The sequence below is a fragment of the Bombus impatiens genome, unplaced genomic scaffold (assembly GCF_000188095.3).
Source record: "Bombus impatiens unplaced genomic scaffold, BIMP_2.2 scf_0203, whole genome shotgun sequence".
Taxonomy (NCBI): Eukaryota; Metazoa; Arthropoda; class Insecta; order Hymenoptera; family Apidae; genus Bombus; species Bombus impatiens.
Window position 1 is genome coordinate 1,686,942 of NT_176622.1, and position 12,830 is coordinate 1,699,771.

The 12,830-nt window shown below is 31.1% G+C and overlaps 3 protein-coding genes across 9 annotated transcripts; 1 reads left to right on the forward strand and 2 right to left on the reverse strand.

The window, feature by feature from the left end:
* Positions 1–380: 380 nt before the first annotated feature.
* LOC100740134 (ubiA prenyltransferase domain-containing protein 1 homolog) lies at positions 381–2,285 on the reverse strand. Its single transcript, XM_003487851.4, has 2 exons — positions 1,859–2,285; positions 381–1,623 (listed from the first exon to the last, which is right to left on the reverse strand). The coding sequence occupies exon 2, from the start codon at positions 1,608–1,610 to the stop codon at positions 612–614; it is 999 nt and encodes a 332-aa protein (XP_003487899.1). The 5' UTR covers positions 1,611–1,623; positions 1,859–2,285; the 3' UTR covers positions 381–611.
* A 602-nt stretch (positions 2,286–2,887) lies between these two features.
* Positions 2,888–7,791, forward strand: LOC100740255 (myeloid leukemia factor). 5 transcript variants are annotated; one of them, XM_012383203.2, is made up of 7 exons: positions 2,888–2,940; positions 3,363–3,567; positions 3,654–3,936; positions 4,014–4,149; positions 5,035–5,130; positions 6,806–6,865; positions 7,131–7,791. In XM_012383203.2, exons 1-6 carry the CDS (start codon positions 2,888–2,890, stop codon positions 6,822–6,824), a joined length of 792 nt encoding a protein of 263 aa, XP_012238626.1. In that variant the 3' UTR covers positions 6,825–6,865; positions 7,131–7,791. The 5 variants fall into 5 exon arrangements, with proteins under 5 accessions (XP_012238626.1, XP_033175628.1, XP_012238625.1 ...); XM_033319737.1 differs by having other exon boundaries at positions 5,056–5,130; XM_012383202.2 differs by lacking the exon at positions 6,806–6,865.
* Positions 7,792–7,940: 149 nt separating this feature from the next.
* Positions 7,941–11,480, reverse strand: LOC100745406. 3 transcript variants are annotated; one of them, XM_033319739.1, is made up of 5 exons: positions 11,327–11,480; positions 9,931–10,264; positions 9,662–9,851; positions 8,729–9,283; positions 7,941–8,656 (listed from the first exon to the last, which is right to left on the reverse strand). In XM_033319739.1, the coding sequence occupies exons 4-5, from the start codon at positions 9,170–9,172 to the stop codon at positions 8,480–8,482; spliced, it is 621 nt and encodes a 206-aa protein (XP_033175630.1). In that variant the 5' UTR covers positions 9,173–9,283; positions 9,662–9,851; positions 9,931–10,264; positions 11,327–11,480; the 3' UTR covers positions 7,941–8,479. The 3 variants fall into 3 exon arrangements, with proteins under 3 accessions (XP_033175630.1, XP_033175629.1, XP_024221910.1); XM_033319738.1 differs by lacking the exons at positions 9,662–9,851; positions 9,931–10,264; positions 11,327–11,480 and having other exon boundaries at positions 8,729–9,319; XM_024366142.1 differs by lacking the exons at positions 9,662–9,851; positions 9,931–10,264; positions 11,327–11,480 and having other exon boundaries at positions 8,725–9,319.
* Positions 11,481–12,830: the final 1,350 nt, after the last annotated feature.

Consider the following 12,830-nt stretch of genomic DNA (forward strand, 5'->3'; position numbering starts at 1 on the left):
GAAATAATATTGTATTAGTACGTTATCAAAATATCGTAAGAATTTATTGTCTTATTTTGTAAATTTATCAATTTATAAAATGTAAAAACTGCAATGTACGTGTAGATTTCTATTCTCGAGATTCTTATATCCTTGAGGTTACAAAAGATATGCATATCGGTTTTTTATAAATAACATTACTTAGTTTCTAAATAAAGAAGATAAATTATTTAAGATAAACTATTATAAACATACTTAAATAATTATATATATTCATAAATTCATTTTTTACACTTATTTTAAGTGCAAAAATATGTTAATTACACACAATGGAAAAATTACAAATAGAAATTCAAATTATTAATTGTATAATTTTTTTGTACATATTCAAGACGTTTGCGTTGTTAGAAAATTATCTCCAAATTTTTATTGTATTACAAATATTATTAATACGATATACTAAAAAATGCATTTCATAATGCATCACTTGACTATGTAATTAAGAATTAATAACAATGTAAAGTGGTGAAAGCAATATTTGTAACTTATGTAAGATTACACTAAGAGCTGCTCATACAATTATTTGCACATTTAAGTTCTTTTCTGGATAATGATACCAAATCATATGTATGTTACAGATAGGGAAGGGGATTCACAAGTAAGCAAGCAATGACATATAAAATGCCCAAAAACATATTTAATTTAGCTGTTTGCTTGGGTACACTCTGAATCATATGAGGGTTTCTGAATTGTTTTTCTATTTTGAAGGCAGTTGGTAAAGTAGTTACTGGTAATAAAAACCATATAGAATACCTTAATGCAAGCACTACCAGAGTTACATATGGAGTGAATAATAAAAAAGCATACAAAACATGAGATATGGTATGACCTATTAAAATAGCTAATGTCACTATGCCTGCCTTTTTATCACTTTCTAAGTCTCGGGTATTGTTACTGTGTAGAATAGCCTCTGTATTTAATGCAAGAGGTATAGCATAGTATATTGTACCTAGTTCGATATAACCAGTTTGAGCCATGAATGCAAACAAAACTGAAATTGGACCAAATATAACTAAGATAAGGACATCACCTAATGCAATGTATTTAAATCCTATTCCTCCTGTATAAAGAAATGAAGAGGATAAACCTCCAAAATACACAAGTGCAAGATGTTCCATTCTTGCAGGAGATATAGTTGTTAATAAAACAAAACCCAAACACCCTGCTGTATATAATATTGCACCTAGTGAAACTAATTCATCCTTTGATAAAAGTTGATCTACCAATATTCTGTCATCACTTTTCCGGCTATCAACTCCTTTTATGTAATCGAAATAAGTGTTTACTACATTACCAGCCCCATGTACGCAAAAAACTGTATATACTGTTAGAATCAAAGATATCCAGCTAAAACTTGCTGTACTTGTTAATCGATATGCTAATGCAGATCCAAGAAGTGTTGGCATTAATGAAGCACTTAATGACCATGGTCGAACAGCTAAGAAATATGAAGACAACTTCATAAGTGGAGAATTCAATGTTGAAGATGTTATGGGTGAACAATTTGCATTCTTTGACATTGACTTTCCTCCAACTTCTTCAGTAGAGATCCAAATTCCATTGGACATCATACTTTATATTACGCTACAAATAAAATATACAAATGAAACTGCTATTTATAATAGTAAAAAATATAATATAATATTTATATTTTTTCCTTAATAATAAAACAGTCTTATGTAATACAAAAACGAACTTTTATATATATATTATATATAATATATAGTATAATATATATATATAGATTCTTTAATTGAAAAAAATTGTTTATCAATTTCTATAATAAAAGATCTATAAAATATATATATAATTTACTTACATATTATTCATTCAAGGAAAGTAAATTAGGTTAGAATGATCTCCATAATGCTTTAACAATTGTTACGTTTTTTAAGTACATTTTTTTTATCATGAAAAATGCCTAATTACGCGAAAGTAATAATTTTCACACAAATGTTGACATTTAAAATTCGCGTATGAGGAAAAATTTCATTCCTCTACTTGTGTACTGTTAAATGTAACGATGACGTGTTTTCATCAATTTACATGTGGCGCTCTCTGAAATATTCCTTTCACCTTAAAGTCAACAACATAGTTGGAGAATTTCTTTTTACCAAAAAACATTTGAATACATTCAGCTCATACTTTATTCTTTAAATATTATAACAACTATGGAATTTACAAATTATACGCGTCTAATTACTTTCTTCCAAACTTGTTAACTTTTATAAGCAAACAGTTCCCTACTCCTGTTATATATTAAATCTTATATATGTATGAAAATCGACCTTATATCGTTATATATAATATAAACTCATAGAATAAGAACAATCAGTTTTCTTTAATACATTTTAATCAAAGAATAATCTTTCAGTTTTTTATCATTACACAAGAAAACATTTGAAGCAATAAATTTATAATCAATTTAAAAAAATAATTCAGAAATTCGAAATTAAATTGACTTCGAAATTTTAGAAATGAGATATCCAATAGCAGTACAGTACAGTGTATTGGCTAAAATTAGCTAAACAATACGGTTCATGCAAACGAGTCATAACACCAAACTATATAAGTATGGGTGTATAAATGTACAGTTAGATCCATTTGCTGTATATTATACTGTATACTATTCGTTATACGGTTAATTTTTGGCCGTGGAGTGGTGTCTAATAGTACTAGACATTTCACTTCACATTTCTGTTTCCAGAAGTTTCTATAGAATCTTTTAGGCGAAATCTCTCACGAAAATTTTCTTCGTTTCATCCATTTCAAGTGTTCGTGTTATCCTATTTTCAATTATTGATCGTAATTTTTTTTACAAATAGTATCCATTTAACTGTTTTTCAAAATGGCCTTTTTCGGATCATTGATGGGTGATCTCAACGATGATCCTGTTTTTGGGTGAGTTAGAATAACTTTTATTAGTCTAGTTTTGTGTAAAAATAAAAAATATTCGCATTGAATACTTTTTTCTATCTATTTTATTATAATTACTATTAAAAGAATATTTTATTAATTTCGTTATACAAATTTGCGGAAAAGTATTGTTGGATTCGATCCAACAATAAAATTCTATGCATTTCATGTTAGCAACAAAATTCACTTTTCTTAATCTGATTAAGATATAACTAGGCAGAAGCATTTATTTTAATCTTCAGATGGAGATTTCATTTTTTCTGTTATTTAATGTATTACATAATTATTGTTTTTTATGTAATTAGCAGCATTAGCAGCATTATATTAATTAATTTTAATATGCTTAGAGATAGCTGTAAACAGATAAAGTACATTATATAGTTTTTGTTGCTGTATGTTTTTTATAGGTCTCATATGCAATCTATGAGGAACATGAATGACGTGATGGCATCTTTGCTTCATGATCCATTTGGTATGCTAAGTAATCCTGGCCACCACCTTACTGCAAATGGCACCCATAGGAGCGTGGGTCATCAGAATAATCTTCAGATATTACCATTTGGATTTCCACCAATGCCATCATTTAATATAGGCAATGTGTTTTCAGACTTTGTATGTTAATTTCTTTTATTTTTTTTTTTTCATTTATAGACTAAAAAGTATCTGCAAGAGAAAGTAATATAAAAAATATGTTTTAGGATAATATGGCGCAGAGTGGAAATTGTCATTCATTTACTTCGAAATCTGTAATGACATTTGCTGGTAACGGTCAACCGCAGGTGTATCAAGCAACTATGTCCACAAGAACTGCTCCTGGTGGTGTGAAAGAAACAAAAACAACAGTCTGTGATTCTCGTACTGGAACAAAAAAGATGGCTATTGAACATCATATTGGAGATAGAGCACATATCTTAGAGAGAGAACATAATCTACACAGTGGTGAACAGGAAGAACGTCAAGAATTTATTAATCTTGATGAAGGTTTTTACACAAATTTTGTATTTATGTTTTTATTTTTTTCATGCATAGAGTAAAAATATATAAATTTTGTTTTACAGAAGAAGCAGAGAGTTTTAATAATGAATGGGAGTCACGTGTCCGTCGTTATCATGGTGGTAATTCTCATTATAGTAGCCATGGTCATCAAAATCGATCTGATCATAGGCAGTTGGCTTTACCTGATGCATCAGGAAGGTTAGTTAATTTAAATTTATTTCAGCATGTGTGTAATATATCTTGCAAACAATATTTCCTTTATATGCAATGACTTGCACAAAGAAATGAAAAAAGTACAAATATCTACTTGAATTCTCTTTAATATCTTTCTACAATTAATTTTTGATACACTTTTTTTTATAAAATATTAGTATTTTTATAAAATAATGTAGTATCAAGATGTAAATATAATTGTATGCATGTTCAATATGAGTATAGAAATGTGCATATGTGTGCATGCATAGCAATATTACATGTATAATATTGTTATTGACAAACTCAAATTTATGCAGTGTGCATAAGAAATCCAAAAGACGAACCAGTAAAAAGAAGTGAAGGGAGAAACAGGATTACATCATACTATGTCACTTCTGTCTTACTTTGTGCATTCCCTGCCAAACTTCTGTATTGAACATACAAATAAAAACATTTAAGCTTTAATTTTTATCTCTTCTATCTAGTTTCAATTTAGCATGAGCAAGAAGATATGTGTAGTATATTACATTGTAGACTTTTTGTGATATATATATCTTTAGTTCTTTATATTATTTGTTTTTATATTATTATACTACTGTTACGTGGACATACAATGGATAACACTATTTATTGATTTATACATACCATTACAGCGATAAATTAGCTGCAATATATTTTATAGTTTTTATTCTCATTAAAAGTATTTTATAGTAATGTAAAATCATTGAGTTTAATAAAAGATAATGTATCAATAAAATATATAAAATGTTGCACTTGATTTTTTTTGTCAAATGAAAATTAAAATGTTGTTAAGTTTTAAGCATTTTCTTATTTTGTTACTTCATCTTATTTGTGCATTATTGATTTGCTTATTATATGCTTTCATAGTCAATATTCTAATTCCTCAAGATGGGCACCTTCTCCTAGATGTAGTCTAAGACCACCACCTTCATTTAGAACATACAACCCCATTTCCAATTTAAGGTAAGTTCAGTTTCTTTTTTAAAGTTTATGTTTATTATACATATGTATATTAAAGCGAAACATTTTATTCTTCATTTGAAAAATTTATGCTTTCAACATATGGATATAGTATTATGTATATAGTATCTGTGTACAGGTGTATCAAAGGTCTATAATTCCATATACAGGGTGGTTGGTAACTGGTGGTACAAGCGGAAAGGGGGTGATTCTACGCGATAAAAGAAGTCGAAAATATATATTAGAGAAGAGTCAGAAATAGGGTTGTAGGCGTTTGATAAATCTTCATTGGGCTTAGCTATCGTCAGGGTACAACCAAGGTACGGGTTATTAACACGAGTATGAATACTACAGACTTGACAATCAATCGCAGCGATTAGGCACTCGCGACACTAGTGATAGTGGTCTTAGGTTCGATAACGAATCCTCGGTCAACGGGATGATAGATATCCTTGTTCACAAAATCTAACTCAAACGTGTAATACTCGCAGATCGTACGGCGCTACTCTCTTCGTCGATGAGATCGCAAGAAAGAATGAATTTTCGTCCCAATGATGTCACAGAGGAAAACTATGATGGGGTGTGTCCAAAGACACGAGATCATCGGATTCGTCTAGTATAGCCCTCGTTCCGAAAGTAAGGGAAATTGACGTCGCTGTCAATTGGTCAATTTGAGATAAAGACTGCCTGTCCGTTTGAAGAACCTTAATTACCAAAAAAACCCAGGTTTCATAGCGGGTCCTCAAGCTAACTGAACTTGTACTGTGTAAGTGCCTCGATATCTGGTATTCATTGTCCGAAGGAACCGTTGGAATGTTTTACTGTCAGGTACCTCTATGGGTATTTCTTTCAACGAGGGTCATACTATCACTCCACACCTTTGTTAGACGAAGCGCCTGTCCCGTTGACCGCGGCTACGTTCGGCGACTAATGGTCGCCTTAAGCCCAAATTTATTATCACAAATCGCAAACAAATGCAGTTGGGCAGAATGACGGCAAATTGTTTAATTACAACTGTAAACTTTAATTACAATTTTACGGATTTTCCCGAAGTTCCAGAGGGAAGGCTCCGGTGTCCTTTCATCTCTGACATATAGAATAAAAATTTTTCGTTTGAGGTTTTGTTTTCGAGAAAATCGAATCACCCCCTTTCCGCTTGTACCACCAGTTACCAACCACCCTGTATATTCAAATACACAAGTAATTAAGTAATGTATGTATTAATATTATTATGGTACATAAACAATTGGTTTTATGCTCATACCTTAAAGCTAGTTTCCATTTATTTAGAATAAATGTCTATGTATTTGTATAAAAACGTCAATAATAAAATATATTGAAAAGAATGAAATTTTTTATCTATAAAATAATTATTGTGTAGTTTATAGCATGTGATAGTTACAAGCAGCAGCAAAGATGTACCATACATCATATATGTTTCTAATTTATCATATATATTGCATGATTACTGTATAAATAATATATATCTTTTCAACTTTAATTGTATTTCAAGGCAGAGGTACAAACTTTCACTTTAAAAGTATCTTTTATTTCTATATCAGGTTATGAAATATAAATTATCCATTATTACATTTGTTTATAGTCCATTACTTATTTTGTTATCTGTAATACAACAAACAACATTGGTATAAAATATACCATATATTGTGTATTGCAGGTACAGCCGCAAATATTAATAAAGTAAAAGCATAGTACACAGTGGTGACACTTATGCAACGTAAGTACGTTGCGTTTCACTTAACATTTATGTTCTGATATTTCAATTAAAAATTTTATTGTAATTGTTTGGATATGTTTTTCCAATGCCATGCTACTTAATTCTTGGGGAAGTAAAAATTTATCAATCATTCCCTTTTTTACAAAAATACTTAAAAAAGGATATTTACACATGGACTAATTACATGGATATATTCTCACATTCTCATGTTTAATTTTTATTATACCTAAAGACATACTATGGTTTAACATTCTCATCTTTACAGTTCGAGTTCTTCCACAAATATTCAAGATACTAATTTTACGTCAGCAACGACTACGAATGTAGTAGGAAACCGAAAACGCAAACATATACCGGATGATGAAGTTTGGAAAAAGTGTCATGTTGTATCAGATAGTAATATGTAGATCAATCATTCAAACTATTACCGATGGTACTGCAGAACTTCGGTAAAATTCGTATCATTTAATAATATTATATTAGATCTAAAAGTGTTTTACAAATAATTTCTTATATCATGTTCTTATAGATTTAAGTGAATCGTAATTTCTTAAAGATTTTTCTGCAAATAAAAATAAAAAAGCTATTTTTTAGATCATATAATAAGTACTTTACCGAAGTTATGCTGCAGTTATTTTCCATTTTACATATAGACTTACTGATTCTTAGAATCTTTATGAATGAATATCATATGTGTAGAAATTCTATGAAATAATATATATCAATGTATGAAAAGTATGAGAGTAAGAATGTTAGAAAATATGTAGGTTTATTTCGAATAATATAAAAAAAGTATTAATCATTTCTCATAAAATTTGGTTTATGAACAGAAATATGTTTTGTTTGGAAATGTTGGAATGTTACTAAGGTGTTACTTTTTAGGTTTTAATATATTTGATCTTTGTGAGATTTCTTTGTCTAAAAAATAATCATGTTAAAATAACATTTAAGTTTTAGTTATATTTTTGATATTAAGAATATTCGAATTTAAAAATATATTAGTACATTCTCAATTTCAAGTAAAAATGAACATATTTTGGGGTAGTATATTTATCAATAAATGTACAATTGAATGTAATGATTCTTGTCTCTGTTTATTCAAATAAAAATTATAGATTTAGCATAACTTAATCCACCTTTATACTAACAAAGAGATTGAATATAAGTCATCCCTAATACCACCATTTTTTATGATTTTTGTTTTTTAAAACATAAGCAGGAAACTAATTTTACTCAGTATTGTTTCAATGAAAGCATTCAAGTTCCTAAAACTTCAAAACGACCTACGATTAAATATTTATATAAGCAATAATAAAGAATGGTGTAAATATATGCTATTATTGAATTTTGAAAACAATCTTCAAAAATTATTAATACATACATTAATATTTTCATCGAACTGTTAACAACAATGCATTAAATACACAAGTTTTACTAAAGTTCATTAAAAAATATTATACCCTATTTTATAATCAGAATAAAATTAATATCTGTAGTACATAGGAGAGCTATTAAGATAACCATCAACAAAATAAAAAGAACGTAAGAGGAAAGCCGGCAAAAAAAATGATACATTATATATTGTCTGCACCACACAGGGCAGATTGACTTCTGTTAATTGTCCTCTGCTAAAGTGTTGATTCTTGAATTAATAGCCAGGAGTTGAGCCACGAAGGCTGAGTCACTCATAACTGTTGCAAGAGTACATAATAGATCCTCTAGGGTAACTTGCGAGAGACCTAATTGCCGAGCACATTCAGCAATGACTTCTTTTTCTTCGGCACCAGGCATCTGAATAAGGTGATTTAAAATTAATTATTTACAATCGTCTAACATTAATCTGTATATGAATGTAAAACGTACCTTCGGTGAACTGCAGAATTTGTTGAATGCCATTTTAATTCGTTTTTTGCCATTGTTAGTTTGATAAAAAATTGAAAAGGTTTGTGCATTGTTTATATCTAGCACAACAGGAAAATATATACCAGCTGTAACATGACCTTTAGTATCTCTTGCAAGAAGGCTCCTGAAGTTATAAACTAAATTTCTGCGTTCAGTAACATCAATGGCAGTTAAATAAGGCCTTGCCACGTATATAAGAGCAACTTGTGTTCTCTCTAGGGTACCAGATCGAGTTTTTCTCTCATGCCATTCAATGTAATCAGGATCATTAGTGCATAGAAAGTAATTGTACTCTTTTTTGCAATCTGGTTCATCAGATTGAATAAACCAGCCCGTATGTGGGTATAACTTATCCTCCATCACAGTAATTACTCGAGCTACATGATATCCAGGATCAAGGAGCATAACTCCTTTTCGTCCACCAATTTCGATTTTTAGACATACTAATACATGTTCCTTTTCTCCGCTATCTGCAGCGGGTGGTCCACCAACATAATTAGCAATATTATCGATCGTCTGTAAAAAAAAAGAACTCATAGAATCTAGAATTATACAGGGTGGTGGTAACTGGTGGTACAAGCGGAAAGGGGGTGATTCTGCGCGAAAAAATAAGTCGAAAATATAGAATAAAATTTTCTTTTTCTTAAACAATTTTTCCATTAAGACAACGATCTACAGTGAGGTCCGTTATAACGTACCGTACGCGTACCGAGCGAAAATTCAAAGTCGATTTTCTCGAAAAGAAAGCCTCAAACGAAAAATTTTTATTCTATATTTTCGACTTCTTTTTTCGCGTAGAATCACCCCCTTTCCGCTTATACCACCAGTTACCAACCACCCTGTATATTAAATAAAAATAAAATAATTCAACTGTTTATGAATCATAAATAATACCTCTTCACAGGATACTAAGTAGAGGCCACCTGCTATACCAGGAAATCGTTTATTCAAACATCTTAAACGGTATAGCAATTCAAATCCCAAACCCACACAGGTATGATGTTCACGTGTTATAAGTGGTTGATATTTGTGATAAAATCTCTCCAGTACGGTTTCACCACTTGCAATATAATCCTTATAAAATCTGTTAATTGTGAAATAAAGTTTTTCAATAATAGTCTATAAGCGAGAATTTATGAAAAAAGGTATGTTATGACAATTACTTAAGGAAATTGCCAATGGTGTCATAGCGATGCTCACGCAATAAGTGTTGCGTTTCTAATTCAACGCTGCCTGCTAGTTCCTCATATTGTTCGACCGTTAGTACGGTCAAGGCTGGTGCCTCGTAATGGGCCCATACCGGCAGGGGCAGCGGCACACCTCTGATCCAGGGCCCGCGTGCCTGCCCCTGTGGCTGGCACCATATCTCTGCCGTCTCGAGTCAACTCGGCCATTCACTTCCCCAACGGCCGACTGTTGGCACAAAGCCATGCTCATCCCTGCAGCTGCTTATTGGCTCTACAGGGCTCTCTCCGTGTTTTATACTCTTCTCTCGCTCTGTAAATATAGCTTCTTAAAATTATTCATATAGTAACAGTAAGCATTTGTTTTTTCAATAGTCATGTTATTCAAAACTTCATACAAGTAATTTGTCGTTTCGAACGAAAGATAATTAAAAATTAAAATGTATAAAAAGTATGGTATTTGCGTTGCACGTCCATAAGTGTAAAACTACCCTTTTCAATCAATACAAGTTATGATTTACTTGATGTAATTACTATTTCTATTGATAAATATATTTACCATATGTCCATTGCTATTTAAGCACACGAATTAGTACAATGCCGTATGACAAAATTTGCGAAATAAATGCAGAGAAGCGGATCGGAGTTGTCGTTGGCTTGGTATCTAACATGGCGACAGTATATACGCATGGTGAATCAATACACGACCAAATAGATAAGTAGCATGCCACGTGTCTACTACGACTTTCGTCACAGTGTTACCGTTCGCGCTAGTACACTAATTTTCACTTACTAACTTCGAAAAAAAAAATTATCAATGGGTGACAAAGCACTGAATATTTATTAAAGAAAATATGTGAATATATTCGACTTTTAGTATGTAATATGCTTCAAGTTGATTCAAAACAGATTAATCAGTAGAATCAAAATAATTACGTAAGAGAGAAAAAAATATACATTTATTCGATATTTTTTTCTTGTAATTTCAAAAAGAAAAATTTCAGGTATATTCTAAAAATAACGATGTGACAGTCATAAATTCCATTGACGCCAAAACATTGATGTTTACATTTTTTCGCATCCTGTAATTTGTGGCTTACGTGATATATTATTTATACCAAAAATGTACCTTGTTTGTAATTTATTACGTCATTAAATACACTGACTTAGGTTACAACATGTAATGTTGGTAAGTGAAAGGCATTTCCCTCCTGAACTAGGGCACACAAGATGTTTCAAGTATGCATACATGAATTATTTTCTACCAGTTAATCGTTTTATTTTATAAAATATACAGTAATTACATCTTTCGATTTAGTACCCTCAATAAGCAAAAAGAAAAGAAAAGGAAGTCAAAATAAACCACAAAACTTACCCATACAATGAGCGCACCAAACAAACAAAAACTTTCTCTCCTCGGAAGCTTGACACAATTCACACGTCCGAAGTCGAAGCAGAACTGGGTGGTGGAATGCGTGCTGAAGATTATATACGTTCAGGTCTCTCCTCTTCCCCTTACCTCTCTTGCAAGTCTTTGATAATTCACCACGTGATCGCTATCCATGTAAAGTTTAGAAGACGTAGTTGCGTGTTTTCTTTCTTATTATAAACAAATCAGAAAACTGATTTTTCTTCTCTAGCAATTAAACGATACCATCTTACGTTACTTCCGATTCTCGTGTTACATCCAATCGCATTTTATACATCCGATAAACGTGTTTCCATATTGTTATTGTAATTATTCAAAGTTTGCGCGGATCCTCAAATTGTACATTCCATGAATTTAACAAATTTTCAAAATGGTGAATATTAACGCATAAAACAAAAGAGGATGAGGTTAGTCACAGGGAAATTCATCTCTGATATGATTGGCCAGACAATATTATGCTTCTGAAAATTATACCCTTTTCCAGTTATTCAGCTATCGAAGCCTTACGCCAGCTCCGCTTGACTTGAACATTATGATAAATAACTATTGTATTTTACGGAACGCTAACATAATTAGTAGGATTTCCAAGAAAAAAAAGGACCAAATGGACACAAAGTCAAGGATTGGTCTCACCTTTTGCCTCGCGCGCGCGCATGTGTGTATACACACACATATATATATATATATAACATATTTTTTTCAAATGACCTTGAACCGGTATTTCCAAGTACCGAGCTTTCTTTTTGTGTGGAATTCTTATCGCGATGGAACTGATATAATGTAGAAAAAGCAAACGCTGTTTCGGTGAATCAGCTGACGTCACATGAAGGCAGTATGCGAATACACATGTATATAGATTTGTATTTGATCGCATACACGCGACCACACGAAATCTGTACACATACACGTAGACAAATTAATACATAGTCACATTAGATACGCTATCTATCGACCACGTGATTATAATGTGATCCGATGTCTGTTTCGATGAAGCGAAATTACTACGCAGTTATATTATTTATTCGAGAAAATTGGAAATAAACCAACTGCTTTAGTGGCACAATCTGTTCGACAGCGACTTCGTTTTTTCATTTCCAATTCCAGGCTTATAGAAAAGCTGTTGCGTACATCGTACGCAAAAGTTATACAACTGTATCACATTTTTATTAACATAATATATTATAAATATTACAATATTCTTATATTGAATGTTATTGTTTTCTCAATCATGATTTGGAAAATGTTCATGTTCGAATAGTTTCGTGTTATCAATAAGTCAAGTACTTCCATGAATTTCCGTGACTAAGCAAAGTAGCTATGCATATACATACTTGCGTAAATCTTTATATATATATATATATGACATATAATATATATATATGACATATATAAGTGACATGGCTACGTCTGGTGACCTGCCATGTCACTTCAAGCCCAAACCCATCGTCAT

Bases quoted from the DNA above. Each gene is read 5' to 3' on its own strand.
- LOC100740134 (XM_003487851.4), bottom strand. From the start codon at position 1,610: ATGATGTCCAATGGAATTTGGATCTCTACTGAAGAAGTTGGAGGAAAG.
- LOC100740255 (XM_012383202.2), top strand. From the start codon at position 2,888: ATGGCCTTTTTCGGATCATTGATGGGTGATCTCAACGATGATCCTGTT. The intron at 3,937-4,013 runs GTTTTTACACAA...TTTGTTTTACAG, and splicing joins ATTTATTAATCTTGATGAAG to AAGAAGCAGAGAGTTTTAAT. The intron at 5,131-7,130 runs GTAAGTTCAGTT...TCATCTTTACAG, and splicing joins AACCCCATTTCCAATTTAAG to TTCGAGTTCTTCCACAAATA.
- LOC100745406 (XM_033319738.1), bottom strand. From the start codon at position 9,304: ATGAGTTCTTTTTTTTTACAGACGATCGATAATATTGCTAATTATGTT. The intron at 8,657-8,728 runs GTACGTTTTACA...CACCTTATTCAG, and splicing joins AATTCTGCAGTTCACCGAAG to ATGCCTGGTGCCGAAGAAAA.